We start from the raw sequence: 17,967 nt of genomic DNA, 5'->3' as shown, positions 1-17,967 counted from the left end.
TAAAGAACAATGATTGAGAGAGAAAAGGAGAAAAAGAAAAACATGTGCGGCGAATACTAGTAACATATTAGATAAAACCATTTAGATCTTTTTTTTGCTAGTAAACCATTTAGATCTTTGCCAGCCATGTCTTCATGTTCTAAAAGACTATGCGTGTGATGTCCAACAATATATACGGATGCCTGAGAAAGTTTCCTTCCATCGTCCACATCTTTTTTAAAAGCTTTAACAAGCACTTTCCATGTGTAAAATCAAAACGTTCACCACGGAACCCAAACTTCATATTTTTCGTTCGAGGCCTACCTTGACGCCATTGTTTGGGCTTCCAAAATATTATATTAAAGATAGGAATTCTATATGGCACTACGTGTATTTTTATATTTTTAAAATCAAAAATAGAAATCCTATTTCTATTTTTAAAATGTTAAATATGATCATTTTGGTATAGCCAATTATTTTTAAAATATAAATATGACGATCGTGGTGACTTCTTTATTCTCCACCAGCTTAGAAAATTTTTGTCCATGTTGAACGCTCGCAATAATATAATAAACAGCTCAGGCATCTCCAGCTGCTAGGTTTGCAATAAGGTTATCTTAGCTACTTTAGAAGAGAAGCATTTTCTCTTTCCCCTCAGGTACTGCAATAATTGGGTCTAGTTATCAAAACCAGCCATTCAAGACTTTGCCAAAAACAACATGGCATAATGTTGTATAAGCCTTACCAAGCCAATAGCAATAAGCACTCTACCCTTCTCGATCACCCTTAATCAATTCGCATCATGACAGCATGTTGCATCAAGCGATATAGTAGCAAAGATACAAAGAGCTAAAGATCTCGCAAGGCAATAGTAGTGCTAGAGGCAATAGAGACTATAATCACATTGGTGGCAGGGCGGCAACAATATGGCAAAGATATTGACAATGGTTGCAGTTGTGCAGGAAAAATCAGATAGAACAGGATATAAGATCTGAACTTCAGTAGCTAGGGCTTTCGGTTTGCTGTGTGTGAAACAGATGTAGGAAGTACATGTGGAGGAAAAAGAGAAAAGAAAGAAAAGAGGGGGCGAAAGAGAGAAACATATGCAGAATACCTGTCTTTTACCACAATCATGTTCAAAATGTTTACTTTATAGATTCTTCTTATACTCTCAGTAAATTTCTATGTTGCTCAGGTTGGTCCCAAAATCCACAGCTGAAAATAAAGAATCTCCTTTTCCCACAGTTGGCAGGTGGCTCAACAATCAAACAACTTTCTGCTGCCGATGGCTGCCAACAAAATTTCTGCAAAACTGGAAAGCATATGACAAACAAAATTTAAAATGCTGAATATTGTATATCTATCATCAAGAAGTGAAATTTATGATGGAAATTTTGAAAAGATTATTGTAGCATTGTTCATGAGGACAGTGATCCCAAATGTTGTTACTATCTGTTGATAAGTAGGCATGAAGGAATGCGAGAAAATTGCATTGCACCAAATGGATTGCTGGGTGACCTTATCTACAAGACTAGCACAAGATGTGTCTTTGGTTTGACAATGCAGTTTTGAAGTATGGTGCTACACTTTTCAACAATTTGGTAGACCAAAACATCTGGAAATTCAGAGTCTTGGTGGATAAAGGTAGGCCACATACTTCTTGAATCTAGCAAGCACTAGTCATATTAATTGTCGTTAACTTAGCTTTCAAAAGCAGTTGCAGAAAGGTTGTATAGGTACCCTTCCTAACTTTGTTTGTACTTTATTAACTCGTAGTCTATCCTTGATCTTAGCTTGAATAAGTAGGAAATTCAGTTGAACTCTGAGGCATGTAGGATCTCCAACCAATTCAAGAGGAAGTGTTGGGAGGTGGTTGAAGATGACAAAAATACAAGATTTTGGATAACATTTGTTTCTGAGGGAAAAACTCCGGGAACATCAAGTTTCATTGCTCGCAATGAGAATGCTGTAGTCCAGTTTCGATTAAACAAAATGAATTTTCTCTAATAATGAAAACAATATTGCATGGTTAGAATTAGTGCTTCTAAAGACTGTATAACCCCTTTTTCCTGAGCTAAGCTTCCACTCAGCAGATTTGAGGCTTCTTCACAGTTAATATGAAGCTTAAAAGTTAGTCAGCATACATCCAAGATATCTGCAAAAATTTGTACAGCAAAGGATACGATATATGCTTAGGGAGGTAAAAACCTTAGATTTGGCATTTTAATCCGCCTTGTCAAAGGGGAATAAACTCCAGACACATTCCATTATACATCATGCGTAGGTATGAAATTGATCCTTTCCTAGCATAGGTCCGACTTTTGAGAAGAAGAAAAATCTAGTAAACCAGTAAATTTGAAAAGTGCAGAGAGTGAAGCTAGTAACCCACATATTTGTTTTGATTTTTTGGTGAACAAGTCAATCCCAACAAGTTGTGCACAGATACAAACCTTCCAACAAATGGTTCTGGTCCCGTTGCAGAGGATGTTACGATTCAATGAAGATTAAGGATAGAATTCAGAAGATGTCCGAAAAAGTTGTACACAGTATTGCAGTGAGACATGATCAAATAAAATGATAATTAATGGACCTTGTTCAAATATAAAATTCTCAATTATTGTTTGTCTTCCATCATCTTAACCCAATGACTTGCTACATATTTATCTGTGAATAATAGAGACCCTACTCATTAGCCAGCATACAAGAACAACCAGGACTATTGAATACAGAAATCTTAAGTAATGTAGAAAAACTTATTAAATGTGTCCACATAAAACATATAGTAACCGGTGAATGGTCTATAGGCATTTGCTCTGAATAACCTCATCAATTTTTTCACAAAGACATATAGATATGTTATTCAATAATTTAGTAATTAATAGGCTTCCACAACGATAATTTTACGAAATATACAGTCAATAAGAATTGCAAGAACAATCCTAACCTCCAATCTGCCTATTGTCAATTTGAGAGTACCCCGATGAGAGTTGATTGCAGAAGTTCCAACGTACATGCAAGTATCTTTGCACAAAACTTTGAAAGGTAGATCTAAAATAGTTTCACTTGTTACGAAAAACAACCCATGAGAACTAATGAACAAAATGCTAATTGACACGGGAAATGTAAGTTTATGAATAAAGCTGACGAAAATCTTACTTTATTAGATTCATCTAGCTATAATCATAATAATCAAGCTTCAAAACAAATATCTGGGCTCAACTTCATGATCTCTAATCTGTCACATTCCTACTTAAAGCAACCTTGGATATTTTTTCCATGACTACCATCCATGTTGCCTTCTATCTTCCCACTCTTTCCATATATCCTTCAAGCAAGATTAAAAGACATCTCCTTTTTTTCCTATCATAAAGTACCCCTCCTTTCTCCTTTTTCTTCCTATCATAAAGTACCTCTCCTTACTAGAATGCCCATAGATCTCATTCTAAATGTTCATACTATCAATCAATTCCTCATAATTTTGAATTCAATTTATGCAAATTTTACAACCCCTCTGGCATACTCATTTCTCACTCTATCCTTCTTAGATCTACAACAAACCTTCTCACCATGATCATTTCTGCTACCCTCAGTTTATTTTCTTAAACCCTCTTTTTATATATTTCATCTATATACACAAATATGTGCAAAAAAAAGAAACAAAGAATACATGCAAAGAAAAAGTAATTGAAGAGGGTCCCAGATTTGGCTGTTAGTATTCATATCCAACCTTTCTTTCCCATTACATATCTTTTCTTCTGAATTGTAATTTATCATGATTCATCTCCAAACTTTATTTTAGTTGAAAATCTTCTGTGTTGAAAATGCTTTCAAGCAACGCCAAAAACATCGTCACTTCACATGTTTAGTCATATAAAATGCTATGTATTAAAATGTTAAAAGGACCTATGCACATCGTTTACTTTACACTAGTATTCAGGTCAAAGTACAGAACAATATGAGACTCCATCTTAAATCTACTACTTTTTAATAAAAAAAATCTATTCACTAAATTCAATTTTATCATACAATGCCGACTTACTAGACAATGACTGACTTTTACAACTATGAACATAGTCAAAACATTTACTCACAGTTCAGTGATTTTACCAGGTCAAATCTTTCCTTCAGATAGCTGCACTTTCATTAGTCTAGAAATGCCATATTATAGGAAATTGTCTTATAGGGAGAGTAAGCCAAATAAAGCTCTTTAACTGGTCATAAATGTCATGACCACTACCAGCCAGTGAAGCTAAAGACTTGCACTGGAAAGTTGGCAAGATGCAACAAAAGCTTTTATTCAACTGCCTGGTTCTTCCTGAAATTAAGATGCATGTTTCACAGAGTACTAGCTTTTAAATATGTGGATTTCATATTCTAGGGTAAATTAGGCTCAAACACCGGCATAAAGTAAAATGTACGCCCTACCGTATTTAGCTTTTTAATACACATAACACAATCAGTATATGATTATGTGGGACAGATTAGATTTTTGGTGATGCCTGATAGCAAATTACCACGTCAATGTTCCAACTTAAGGTTACTGACCTCATGATAATAACATATGAGTGAGAAGAGATGGGATGGGGAAGAAGAAAGGCAGGAAATGAAACTAACCCTAAAAAGTACAAATTTTCTCCGATCTTTTTTTTTTGTTTATTGTTCTTTACTTCTGCATGTATGGAAAATTATTTGGTCACAGATATTTATTAACGTAGAGGAAAGTAACAAAATAAGATTGCATTATTCTCCCATAGGTCTCCAATTTTCCATCCGAATCAAAAACTCTCTATTCCGTCATTCCGCAGCCTAACGAACGTCAAGACGGATAAAAGACTGTGACTTTAAGCTACCAAAACACAGATAAAGAAGTGACAAAAGAAACCCTAGATCAAACTGGTGGGGAAAAGAGAGGATGGATGGTGTCTGACCTCAGGGGAGGGGAGAGGAAGCTTTGAAAGCTCAGTGACATCAGTTCGGGTCTTGGAAGAGGCGGCGGAGGTGGGAGGCGAGGAGGCCGGAGGGATCGAGGGAGGCCTCGTGAAGGAGGGCGTCCTTGATGGAGGCCATGCGGAGGGCGAGGGAGTCGTGCTCCTGGCGGAGGTCGGAGGTGTCGTGGGAGAGGTCGTGGATCCGGTATTTCTGGCCCAGCGATCGCAGGCTCAGCATCAGGATCCCGGTCATCAGGAACAGCTGCACGAAGCTGTCTTTGCGCTTCATCGCGTTCGCTACGAGCCCCAGCTGCCGCCTTCTCGCCCCTCCCCCGAGGCCGCCGCTTCCATGAGACTCCGATGAAGACGGCGAAGAAGACGAGGAAGGAGAGGTGGCCGCCATGGATGGAGCTTGAGAGGGAAGGCAGTGGACTGCGAAGAAGAAGGCTGCTTCTGGTGCCGCCGCTGAGAAAAGTGAGGGTTTTACCCATATGCTGCCGGGCACGTGCGATTGACATGATGTAAAATATGGACGGTTGTGATCGCATGACGAAAGCAGTGATGGCTGCAATCCTATCTGATAAACACACTCCTGAGAGCAAAATTACAAACAAAGATTTTAAAATAATTAGATAAAGCTTTCCGGCAACCTAGGACAATACTCAAAAAAAAATAGCTAAAAAATATTATTTGAATGTTTTAGTCCTATATAAATATCCAAAATTTATTTTTTACATAGTTAATGCAGGATTAAACATACCCACACTAAAGAGAAATTAGTATCTTTATAATTTGATCGTGGGATCTAAAATTATGCTATGCACATGAGGGAAAAATTAAGGTGCAAGATATGTAGCTTTCAGAGATATCATGTATTAGTGTTGTTCGCTCTCACTCCCTTCTAGAGATTGTGCATTAGCATCTTAGTAGCGTTCGTCCATGCTGTTTAAGACTTTTCTCTTATGGAATTTTGAGTTAGAAGGATATGGTTTTTTCCTTTAATTTTTTGTTGAAAAGCAAAAGTGGTACCGAATGCTTCAGCAGAGTTGAAACCTAGTTTTTGCATTAAATTGTAGAGATATAAGAGAGAAGATCTTGAAAACCATTGATCTCAGTCACCTTGGTGTACAGCTGATACTAACACGATAGGTATCTTGGTTGGTCTCAACTAAGATCTTAGATCCTCATGAAATAATGCAATTATTGTCCATGCGACAGACAGCCTATGTTGGTGTGGGCAGCATGGATTCTTGAAGTTGCTCCTCACATTATTTTGTTTCAAATTTATCAGATACTGAGGTTGTCAACCCCTTGACACAGCTTAGATTATGCAATTCCTGAAAAGTCTATTACTGTCAGCATGCAAACAGTTAAAAAGACTTTCAAATAAGAGTACTATGGCTCTAGGCGACACCTGTGTGGGGCCCTCTAAAAGGATATGCTCAAAAATTGTCTAACGCTTACATGATATGAATCATCAAATTTCCAGCAATTAGTGCAGATTGGCTTCTGCTTCGGTACAAGTTCTGGTGAATATGTAGCATTTCACCTACTGAAAGAAGCTGCCCCTGTTCAGGCTTAATCCTTTGGATTATGGTTCCATCAACTGCTAACATACAATCTTCCATCAAAGCAGTCCAATTTTGCATGTATAAATTAAGATTTCATGATATTGCTGAAGATTTTTATAGAATACAAGTGGGGCACTCCTTGATGTGATACAACTTTAAAAGCAAACGCAAGCAAGATATTAGCACTACATTGAACATGAGCAATATTCAGTAGTTCAGAAAGAATTCTCCGCAGATAATTAGAAATCAAGGGTTCCACATTGTTTGCTCTGTAAGTTTGATCCTTTCACTTCTGAACGTAACATTCTTTGTTCCCCATCCTCCTTCGCACTGTTGAGCCCTCTACTTCTTCCAATACCCAGTTTTGGCAAACCCCGATTCAACCCCTCCAGCAAGAGGCATGCTTTACACAATTTCTGCAAGTCGGATAACAGAATGATCAAAGCTCTAGTAAATATATATCTCATACAATTTTTATCTGCACCTTTACAAATATAATGAACCATAAAGAACATGAGATCAGCGTCGATTGTAACAATTTCTTATACAAATGACTGGTTAACATATATTCAAAGAACTGAGCAAAAACCTTCCCACAAATGCATGGGAAGGTGTTTCCTATAAACCAAAGAAAGCCTACTCTTCTTTTTTTTTAATGGAAGTAACTGGGAGTTAAAATACTATAAACCTCGTGAAAGGATTAAGTTTGGATATTTAACCTAATCAAAACATTATGTGATTTTTAACTGGAAAATTGAAAATGGAATTTATAATTTTAAACATGTGTAGTCAGGATTAAGAGATCAAAAGCATTTCCCGAAATCCTTGAAATGTTTGTTTCTTCTTTGGGTAGGGTTCTTAGATTTTATGAATCTCTCTTCCTACCGGAGTGCCTCATTTTTCTAACTGCATTGTTTTTGAAACCAAGTAGCTCTCCCTGAATTCTGAACTTTGCATTCTATGGTTTCCCAACCAAAAAATTTCAAGACATCATCATATTTTGAACCTTGAAACATCCAAACACAGGCAAAGTGTGCCAGCTTGTTCTATGCTATTCCAGTCAGATGATTGGTCTTCATAAGTGTTCATTTATGCTAAATAGTTTTTGGTACATCCAATCCACGTGAAAGAAGGTAATGATAGCTTGAATTAATATGGATGGCCAACATACTCCAAAATTCTTCATTTAGGATCCTGCAAGAATTTATTATTAGCAAAAATGTATTAATGGTCTTGTTGAGGCAAGCTTCAGCTCAAGAGTCCAGCTCCACATGGCTGGACCAACTGTTTGCATTATATGTATTAGATTAGATAATATTTATGTAGTATTAGATAATAACGAGTAATTATCAATCAAATTCCTATTAGTTCAGTGAGCTCATAAAAGGAAATTTGCTAGACTATCTCTTTTAAATAAACATAAGCATAAAGAGCAAGCCTTATCCCATCTAAGCGATTCGCCTTTTGAATCGATAATTGTAGGGGCTTCATAGCTACTTTCATTCTAAAGGAAACCGAGTAACCTTTAGTCAATAGTAGCCCTAATTTTTTTCAGTAGCAAACATATTAAGAGTTTGTAATACCGGCTTTGTCACGTCGTCTTGGATTTACGCCTACAACAGGATGCCTTTTACCTTGCAAGTCCACAAGGAATATGTCAACAACCTTGAATATACTTGTACTATTTTTAAGCTCATGAATGACCCTGTCCCAAGTCCTGCAGGATCCATCCCACTTATGCACAATCTTTAGAGAAATTACAATAATAAGCTCAGCACCATGTCTGTCTTGTTCTTTATCTAGACCTGATGCACCTAGTATGACCACTAAATTTACCCCAGCACCAGAATAGACAACAATGTCCCAATGGGGCTTCCATTAAAATAAGATTAAAATCAGCTATCATTTACTGGTCACTCCCAGATATCATAATTAATAACTGCCTGCCTTAAACTTCCCATAAAGAAGCGATCTGAGCAGCTGTATAAGCAGACCTGAAGATCCATCATCCGCACAGGCAAATAACTTCCCTGGCTCCAACTGAGCCACATGAGTAGGAATTATGAACGAACAGGAATATCACAATCTTTTCCTGATAAACCCACAGTTAACCGGAACAGATTGAAGCCCAAGCTTTGGTACACATGAAAGTAATGCGCTGTCATCCATACTATTCACCTTTTTTTTCAGTTTTCTTGTCCACAACAATGTCAAATAAACGTAATATTGTACTACCATCCCCTCTTCCTTTTTACAAAATGGACTTCAGGTCAATATACCTACCGTTCAAAAGTCAATATAGAGACATGCTCATACATAATACTTAATATCTCAGTTTTCTCATTATTTGCCATGCAGTCTGCTACTATGTTTGTCTGCCTAGCCACATATTTACATGCATAAACTTGTAGCTTCTGAAGCTCCCCTGTGACAATACTTTCTGGCTACCACGGTAAGGACGTCCGCCTTGGATTTTGTAATATAAAACCTAATATTCACTTTCTACAAAGTATTCTTATTTTCTAAAACATTGATTATATTATATGATATTAACTGATATAGTTATGGTTGTGGCGGTTGTTATTGTTGTTATTGTTGTTCTTGTTGGCAAAGAATAGTTATGGAAGATCATGAAGGCATATAAAACTTTCTGTGGATATCATACCTGGCTAGAAATATAACCACACCGTTCGCATGTTCCTTGCTCTGGCATCTTTGTTGATGTAGATATCCTGAAGTTCTCTCCTGACCTTATGATATCAAGTATAGCTTGTGGCCTATATCATTGGAAAGGTTGCTTAAGTTACAGATACAAGGTGAAACTACTTAATTATGAATAAGTTGAATTCATCTGGAATAAACAAATACAGCTAAAAAATAAATCACCTAATCCTTTCGAGATCTTTAATAAATTCACGAGCAAACCCACGATATGCATTAGGAGAATAAATGCCTGCACTAGGAGAAGTAATTCTGACTGAGATTGATATACACAGTAATTCTAAAGCACAACAAAAATGCAAAGAAAAATTCTGTTAATTGACAATATCTTTTTTGAAAAAGCCAACCATTCAATACATGAGTCTAACTAAATTAGATTAGGCAATTTGCCTCGTATGCATACATAAGTTTAAAAACAAAAGAGATGCATACAACTACCTAGTTATAGGAACAGAAACCCTTAGCATCATGCCATTCCAGAAATGCAAGACCATGTCATAATTGGTGTTCAAAAGCCTCGTATACAATACACAGACAAATTATTTACTACACATTGGCTGGCTAAGGTGTGATATTATTCATTAATTGATATCAATCATCCTTATCTGTATATGCAAACAACTACTAGAATGGTCTATATTATCCTGAACAATTAAGGAGGTATGGGGTCTTCAACCTCTCCTATCCCTATGCTTTCCAACATCTTCTCTTCCAAATTTTACAGAATAATACAAGTTTTTGACCACTCAGACACCTGATGTCATGGCAGTAATGCATCCAAAGACCGCCAAGAGGATGACCTGATATATTTCCACATCCTGTGAGAGTTTCATTTTTAGATATATGGCCGCTGACATTGCATTATGTAAGACAAGCATTTTGCTTTATATGCAGAAAACTTCTGATAGGGTTCATATTCTATAAATCCTGTATTTTTACAATATGTTATAGGTTTCTAAATATATTGGTACTGAATTCCTTGCACGTTTTGTGCAACAAAGAGAATATTTTCACTATCCATCTGAACACCATTTTGTTTTTAACTGCTAAACAACTACAACTCAAGTTATCACCTAATACTGGTAGTTAGCAATATTGAAACATTCAGCATTATGTACCGATCACGTTCTACAAGTGTCCTTTGGTTATGTAAGACACAGACATGCTAGTAGGTTAGAAAAATCAAATCAGCATTGTAAAATAGCACAAATTCACAAAAGAATCACCTTTAGCATTATAAGAGAATTTCAGATATCATGTGGTGAGGGAAATGAAGTCATTAGCTTAGTAATGTTTTATAGCATTGCTATATGAGAATCATCATGAATAAGAAATGGTGCAAGAGCCAGCGAATCAGACAAAAAAAATCCAGTTTGTAGCTAAGCCAGAGGCTACTGGCTGAGCTGCATAGGCATATAGAAAACATGGGATCATTAACTGTTTCATATAAATCTAATATGATTTATAACCATTATCCAGGAATCTTTTTATTTACTAAAACGATGTTAGTTCTTTTTTTTTCCTTTTTTTTTAAGGTATAAAATGATGTTAGTTGTAGAAAGAAAATGTAACTACAAGCATATACCATGAATTCCAATCAATACTTAAGCATCATCTATAAACTATAGAAGTGAGGCACATCTTTGAATAGTAAAGCTAACAAAATAATTAGATCAAACGACAAAAAATAAAAGAATTAGAATATGAAATTTTACATTCCGTGGAGAAGTAGTCCAGCTTTTTGAAGTATGCATACGTAACACTGTCAAGGCTTTACTGTTTTATCCAATTAAATAATTGCTCAAGTAACATATACCATAAGACCATGTAACATCAGCATTTCAAAGAAAAAGGATATATGACAATTTCCTTCTCATAGGTGTATTTGAAAGGCTTGCATCTTGGAATGGGTCCATCTTCACCAGTAATTATAAAAGTACATCTACTCAACCTACAAGATATAATATCAAAACATCATTTTACCAAACAATTAAGAGATAACAGGGAGGAAAAGCAACAAACCTTACTGGCTGTACATTACCTTGCAATGTCACCCCGTAAAATATTTAAGAGAACAGTCTCTGCCATATCATCTGCATTATGCCCAGTAACAAGCTTGTCCGCTCTCATTAGTGCAGCACCTCTATCTAGGGCCTATAAAAGTTACAATATATCTTAAACATAAGCTCTAAATGGATCTCTGACCTACTACAATTAACCGAAAATTTTCATAAAAAGAGATAGAATTTATTACTTCCGAGTATTTATGAGAATTGACTACAGGTTCATAATTTCTAAGATAAATAAAGAAGTGTCATATGTTATCTTTGACTTATAAAAAAAACATTTGAATGAAGAATGTTAAATAAATAAACAGTTACCAAGGAAAAGAAAAGCATATTTCCTAATGCTGCTCATAAGCCCACCACTGCCAATATAGAACTTAACAAGTATTCTAAAAGCTATGTTTATAATGTTTCTCCAACTTATTACTGGCATACTGCAGTCTCAACTTTGATGGTGGAGCAACTTTTACTTTCTAATTACTATACAAATATATGATATTCAGAACTGAGTAATGATTCAAACTCTAAACATATATCTCCATCAAAAGGTTTCTAAATCTTTAAAGAACTCAATAATAATTTTTTTAATGAAAAGATCTTAGGGCCATCATGACCCAATACATAAATTTTTCTTCCAGTTTTAACACAAAATCAACTAGTTTTGTAGAAAATGTACTGTTTGTTAAAGTTTTGCTAACAATGATCCCTAACAGAATAACCCTACAACTTGCATATCGATTCTTTGAGATGGCATTTTTTTTTTTTGGTACCCATATTGTTTCAATAATTTTAATAAGTTGGAAAGAACATGTGCAACACTTACAATGTACCAAAGTGGTACTGAAAGAAAGAAAAGGAAATTGCCTACATTCACTCCAATTGAAAAAATAAATCTCAGATACCTGACGGCGAAAAACACCGCAAAATGTGCAATTGTTTTTCAATCCTATTGTCTTCACTATTTCATCCATTGTCCAACTGTATAAATCCTTGTATGAAACCACTTTCAGTGGCAACCCATACTGCAAGAAGCAGATGTCACAAAAAATCAGATCATATTTAAAATATACAACTAAAAATAAGTTTCATCAAGTGCAGACATGTTAAGTTGGTAAGATTAATCTTATGGAAAAAAAGAAAGAAAAGCATCAGCTAAAGAACATCCATAAAAACAAGTGCAAAAGGCATGTTATTATCATTTCCCCACTCTTCTGTGCTTCAGTAACAGTTTAAATGGCTAGATCATTTTTTCTGTCTCATATGCCCAAGTCAATCAAGTTCCATTCTATGCAGGCAATACTGCAATTACCCACAGATGACACTCAAAGAGATGTTGCTTTCAATGATCCAATCTAGACAACCAAGAAACTGCAGATTTAAAAAGGCAGTAACATCATAAGTTTGCTCCAGAAGAGCACGCCAGGATGAAATCATATTTTTTTAATATAAAAAGAGATCGTACAAAATTGTAGTCATGGTTTCTTCTTAAAATAAAGAGAATGCATGACAGTATCCATGTTCTGACGTTACACATTTCTGATCCTGTTTCTTTCTCAAGCAAAGATTATGCATATATGTGACTATGAATATGCAGAAAATTTTGAGCACTGCTAGACATACTCAGGCAAGAAGGCACTTTACGTCTAAATAAGCTGAGGTTATGATGTGTAGCATTGCCATCTGACCCTAACTAATGCTTTTTTTTTTCTTTTCACAAAATTAAAAAAGGCTTGGCAACCAGTTCCAACCAGGAGACAGTGCCCATGCTGGCTTTTAAACTAAATAAAAAACTAAATAACAAGAAACCTATCTTTAGCAGCCATATCTCTCTAACATCAAACAATCCTTTAAAAGAAATTTTATTTTTCAAAACCAGAAATTTAAATGTCTCGTAACCAAAAAAATAGCAATAACATTAAGATCTGATTGACTGCTACAATAACAATAACAACTATTATATACCCAAAATTATATATCACAAAACTTATTTAGGAATGAATAACCATTGTTATAACAGGTGTTATTTGTCGTTACAGCAGAAAAAATCAGAAAACCAATGACGTAATTTTACCAGATCATTATTTATTTAACATAAATTAATTTGAGTGGTTATAAACTCAAAATAAGCATCTATTATCCATCATATAATGGCCATTATAATGAATGGATGGATAATGATTGCTACTTACACTTCAATTATTAATCAAAAAATATCTTTAATAGTCCTTTGATACGAGAGCGAAAGAGAGACAGATAGTAGCTAATAGATTTCTTTCCATTTTGATGGAAGTGTTTCACTTGGATTAGGATTTAGAAATCAATTAGTTAAGATCCAAAGATTTACCAGCTGAATTTTCTCATGTTCCCTACCAGCTGGCTGTAATGCCTTTTCAAAACTTTTTAATATATAATTAAAGAGACTATTAAATATGGTTTGTTGGAAAGTGCTACGCATTATTACCTCTTCTCATATAGATCTAGGACACCTGCATGCATAAGTATCTCTGTAGAATTCATTGAAAATTTTTGATGCTTTGGATGTTGAAATCTTTGTTATTCTAAATTACTCCATCATCAAACCTAAATCAAGAAAATGAGTGAGCTAATGGTAACTACGAGGAGTGGGTTGAACATATATTATTAGTAACTTACTCTAGTCTGAAGGCAAAAAAGAGGGAATGGTGCTCATATACAAAGTTATCAAGGAGAAAATCTGATCACAAACATAGAATGGTAGATTTTAAGCAGTTGCATGTCTAGTAAAAGTTGACAAAAAACTTATAAACAGAGGTTTCTTGGGAATATGAATAGAACAGATAAAATTTGTGTACTATATCATGAGGATATTGGTATCAGTGATACAAATACTAATAAATTACATAGTCATATATCAGTGGACCTGAACTTCATTTCTTTTGACAGTTTCAAGTGAGTCATCCCGGTAACCTGTAATGCCTTCATCAACAGATAAAAGGAAGAGATCCAGGCCATAATTGTGCCGACGATTTAGCTCTGACAACACATAAGCAAGAACAGTTGAATCTGCATAGAAGGAAAGTCATATTGCAAATTTTTAGGTTATATTTCAAGCTCAAGGTTGAGATTATTGTCAGGCAAAAGGAAATATGGGGTGAAATTATAATGACAATGTGGAAACTAGTAGATATTATGTACTAGTAAAGTCTCTTGTATTTGTAACCAAGAAAAAATAATGATCTCTCTGGGGAAAAAAGCTATGATGTATAAAGGGAAATAATCATCCTATAATTTCTAACAAGTTATCATAATCTACTAAAATTATTTTTTCATTTATTGTCTTTCATGAAGTATTTCCTTAAGTCTTAACAACTAGTAGCCATCAGAGAACACTGAAGAGTTGAAAACTATATCCCTAGTCTAATATGCAAATATTTAGCCTAATGAATTTTGCAGTCCAAGTAAAATATGTCATAAATAGCTCAAACTGTAAGAAGATGAATAAGAAATAATAAGAGGAAAATTGAATGTGTGTGCTTCAGACAGTAACATCTTGCATACCATTGTCTGAAATTTGACTTGAGTTTTTCTCTACGGTCTAAATATGTTACAAGATAAGTTTTACAGTGGTGAAGAAGTTCTTATATCTCGGAAGAGAAGCAGAAAATAAACACAGCATCAAAACCAAATACAATGTGCTTGAATACGACGCCACAATAAGCAAGAACTTTAACAGGGTTTAATAAAAAGAATCAAGACAAGTTATGTCAGTAAAAATAAGATGAGCATCAACTGATGTTCACCTCAATGAGTTTATCATTCACCTTTCCCTCCAGAAGCTGCAACTGCAATGCGCTCACCAGGTTTAAATAAATGATTATCCACAATAACATTATGAATCTCCTCCTCAAAGACACTGTAAAAGCATTCCCTACATATCTAAAGAAATAAATTTATTAATTTTCTAGATGTGACTATGGTATACTTTCTCAATGTAACATATAATAAAAGGTAAAAAAAAATCTGAGCCTATATTCCCATGTAAACAGGTGCCAGAGCAAAGACTTATAAAATTATAAACCTAAACTCCAATTTAAAAGCAAAAATCTGTTTTTTTTTTAATCTAAACACTCATTGATGCATGAAATTATGATAGGCAAAAATTTGACGAGATAGCATGAACTGAAGAATAGTATTAACGCAAAACTGCATAAAGACCAATCGAATGAGTCAGATGGTTGTTATGTCCACATATACTGAATTCTTCATGTAGATCTTTCAATTTAACTTAAAGAGGATTAGTAGGGTTAGGAAACCTCAGAAAAGATTTAGAACTGCAATGAACATTGAAACCTTACCTACATCTAGAAAAAAACACAGTGGGGTGACAGTCTTGCCTAGAGTGTCATAGAACAGTATAATAGCTTCTTCTCACATATGTGGCAGCAGCATGCATAACCATGAAAATAACTCATAATCATTTTGTGTAATCTGCCTGCAACTCAATCATGCTAGCTAGCCAGGAAAGCTAAACTTCTTCATGGATTTGTCTCACTTCTTTCTACTCATGAAGTAAAAAACAAATCGATCCCTGCGGATTGAAAGAACAATAATGTACCCTTAAGCTGCTTAAACTATGTCTGATCTTTGTTGACCACCTTTCACTATAATTGTATAACTCATTCTTTTTAAGAGTTATCTTGAGTTATAATTCTTTCGCTATTTCACATAATCAAAGAATATTCACCACATCAGGCACCCCTGTGCAATGCTCCTAAGCAATTTCCCTATGCACGCTGTCCTTCCCTGAATTCAACAGCCCTAAAGAGTATAAAATACATATCCCCTAAATACAAACAATGTCATCTAGCATTACTTTCCATGACCCTGATGTCCCCCTTTATTTCCTTAACCTAAATACCTCACAGCAGATTGAAGAAAATATCAAAAGTTCTAAACTTGCAGAATCAATAAGAAAAATTCTTATTTGTTCTTTTTTTTTTTATTTTTCATTGCTTATAAATCAGTATGAAATCCATAACCCTCTAGTGCAAACTCTGGATGACGAGTTCCTCTTAATAATTGCACTGGAAATACAAATTACCAAGAAAGAAAAAAATAATCGTAAGGCAAAGGAAGAATAAACGAAAACATCAAAAATTGTATTCTAATTGCATCAATAAACAAAATTGTTTTTTTCTTTTCCTGTATAATGAAACTCGTAACCATCTTCAGTTCGCTCTCCATGTGAGAACTCTCGACCAAAACCTTATTCACAGCCCTTTTATCCTTCTAATAATTACATCAAAAAAATACAAATTACTTTCAAAAAAATATATATATCATAATCGCCGAGCAAAGAAAGAATCGAAAGGTAGAACCTGCTCTAGGGTTTTGGGTCTCTTGAGCGCGGGCTTCTTCTGGTTACAGATAGAGCAGAGACGACCCACCGCTCTCTTCGGCTTCCCGTTCGCATCGCCGTTCTCCATGTACGGGAATCTAGGGTTTCGATCGGGGACCGGAGGACGGAAAAATAGATATAGTTGGGGGGTATCCGCCTTGGTTTAGAAGCAAGTTTCCACTGGGAGTCGGCTGAGCCGTCGAAGTATCCCGCCGGTCGTTACTGGCAGAAGAATTTGGCTCGTGGGATTCACGTGTTTTATTTATAAGACAAGAGGGCTGGGAATATTGAATTCTTTCCGCCGACTTCAGATAAAGCTTGTGATTAAGGACCTACTGAGTAAGTTATGGTGCAACCAAGCGCCTGTAGATAATTTTTCTCCTTGTTGAAGTGAAGACATCGCGGACTTCATACACAATGTTGTGGTTTCCAATGATTAATGGTTCAATCAGGGATTTATATAGATCATTTTTTTTATTTTATGTATTCCACGCAAATTGAGGTACGCATGCCATGGCTTTGCAGGTGAACTAAGGACGTCTGGGCACTTTGAAGTAAGATTTTAAATTTCACAGGACCGCAATATTTCGTTTGTTCCGTGAGACATGATAGGAGTAGCAATGTTGTTTAACTTGATTCAACTTGTTGTAGATTGAGATAGATTAACTGTTTAATAATATGATCAAGTTCAAATATGAATTTTTGACCTATGTAATAAATAGGTTGGATTCGGATTGACAATTTTTTTATCTATTCTGTATTAACCCAACTTGTATTTGATCAAACCTGACCCACTTACTACCTCCCATCCCGCTATCCCATCTCATTTGGCTAGCGACCATCCTAGTTGAGTATCTTTGCAGATACCTTTCGTCTTTCTTCCTTTTTTCTTTTCTTTACTTTGTCGTTGTCATCCTAGTTCGTAGTGCATACACAAATACATCTTCACCGTACAAACCCCGTGATTGTTGCCCGTTTGAGTCCTTCAGTTGCAAGGTGGTAGCTATATTCCCTTATGTTGATAGGTTGGTGTTCCAAAGAAAGGGGGTAGTACCAGAATTACCACTATATATCTGGTCAAAGTCAGAAGTATGACAGGTGTCATGCAAGACATAAAGAGTTTTGTCATTGCATCCCGCTTTGCCTTGATCAACACTTGAATTAAGCCATTCAAGGAGAGGTTGAACAAGGTAGTGGTCATATTCTCTAGCATCGCTAGGTCAGTACTTTAGGAAAGAGAAATCAACATCGAGATCAAGTAATATAAAAGAGCGAGGGTTTCTTAGATAGGGACAATCTGGTAATGTGAGAGAGTGCTTGACTTT

The 17,967-nt window shown here is 35.4% G+C and overlaps 2 protein-coding genes across 8 annotated transcripts; both read right to left on the bottom strand.

Annotated features, from left to right (window-relative positions):
- Nucleotides 1–917: 917 nt before the first annotated feature.
- Nucleotides 918–5,413, bottom strand: LOC120105303 (translation initiation factor IF-2-like). Its single transcript, XM_039117652.1, has 2 exons — nucleotides 4,908–5,413; nucleotides 918–1,291 (listed from the first exon to the last, which is right to left on the bottom strand). The coding sequence occupies exons 1-2, from the start codon at nucleotides 5,396–5,398 to the stop codon at nucleotides 1,237–1,239; spliced, it is 546 nt and encodes a 181-aa protein (XP_038973580.1). The 5' UTR covers nucleotides 5,399–5,413; the 3' UTR covers nucleotides 918–1,236.
- A 1,135-nt stretch (nucleotides 5,414–6,548) lies between these two features.
- Nucleotides 6,549–16,903, bottom strand: LOC103701070 (cytoplasmic tRNA 2-thiolation protein 1). Of its 7 annotated transcripts, none has more exons than XM_008783024.3 (10): nucleotides 16,623–16,903; nucleotides 15,066–15,180; nucleotides 14,165–14,307; nucleotides 12,168–12,287; nucleotides 11,241–11,353; nucleotides 11,058–11,150; nucleotides 10,915–10,955; nucleotides 9,365–9,431; nucleotides 9,144–9,255; nucleotides 6,549–6,894 (listed from the first exon to the last, which is right to left on the bottom strand). In XM_008783024.3, the coding sequence occupies exons 1-10, from the start codon at nucleotides 16,728–16,730 to the stop codon at nucleotides 6,718–6,720; spliced, it is 1,089 nt and encodes a 362-aa protein (XP_008781246.1). In that variant the 5' UTR covers nucleotides 16,731–16,903; the 3' UTR covers nucleotides 6,549–6,717. The 7 variants fall into 7 exon arrangements, with proteins under 7 accessions (XP_008781246.1, XP_026658013.1, XP_026658017.1 ...); XM_026802212.2 differs by having other exon boundaries at nucleotides 14,212–14,307; nucleotides 16,623–16,901; XM_026802216.2 differs by lacking the exon at nucleotides 15,066–15,180 and having other exon boundaries at nucleotides 16,623–16,897.
- Nucleotides 16,904–17,967: the final 1,064 nt, after the last annotated feature.

Source organism: Phoenix dactylifera, unplaced genomic scaffold (genome assembly GCF_009389715.1).
Source record: "Phoenix dactylifera cultivar Barhee BC4 unplaced genomic scaffold, palm_55x_up_171113_PBpolish2nd_filt_p 000254F, whole genome shotgun sequence".
Classification (NCBI taxonomy): Eukaryota; Viridiplantae; Streptophyta; class Magnoliopsida; order Arecales; family Arecaceae; genus Phoenix; species Phoenix dactylifera.
The sequence above is the reverse complement of the archived record's forward strand: the minus strand, read 5'-3'. Positions and strand labels throughout refer to the sequence as shown.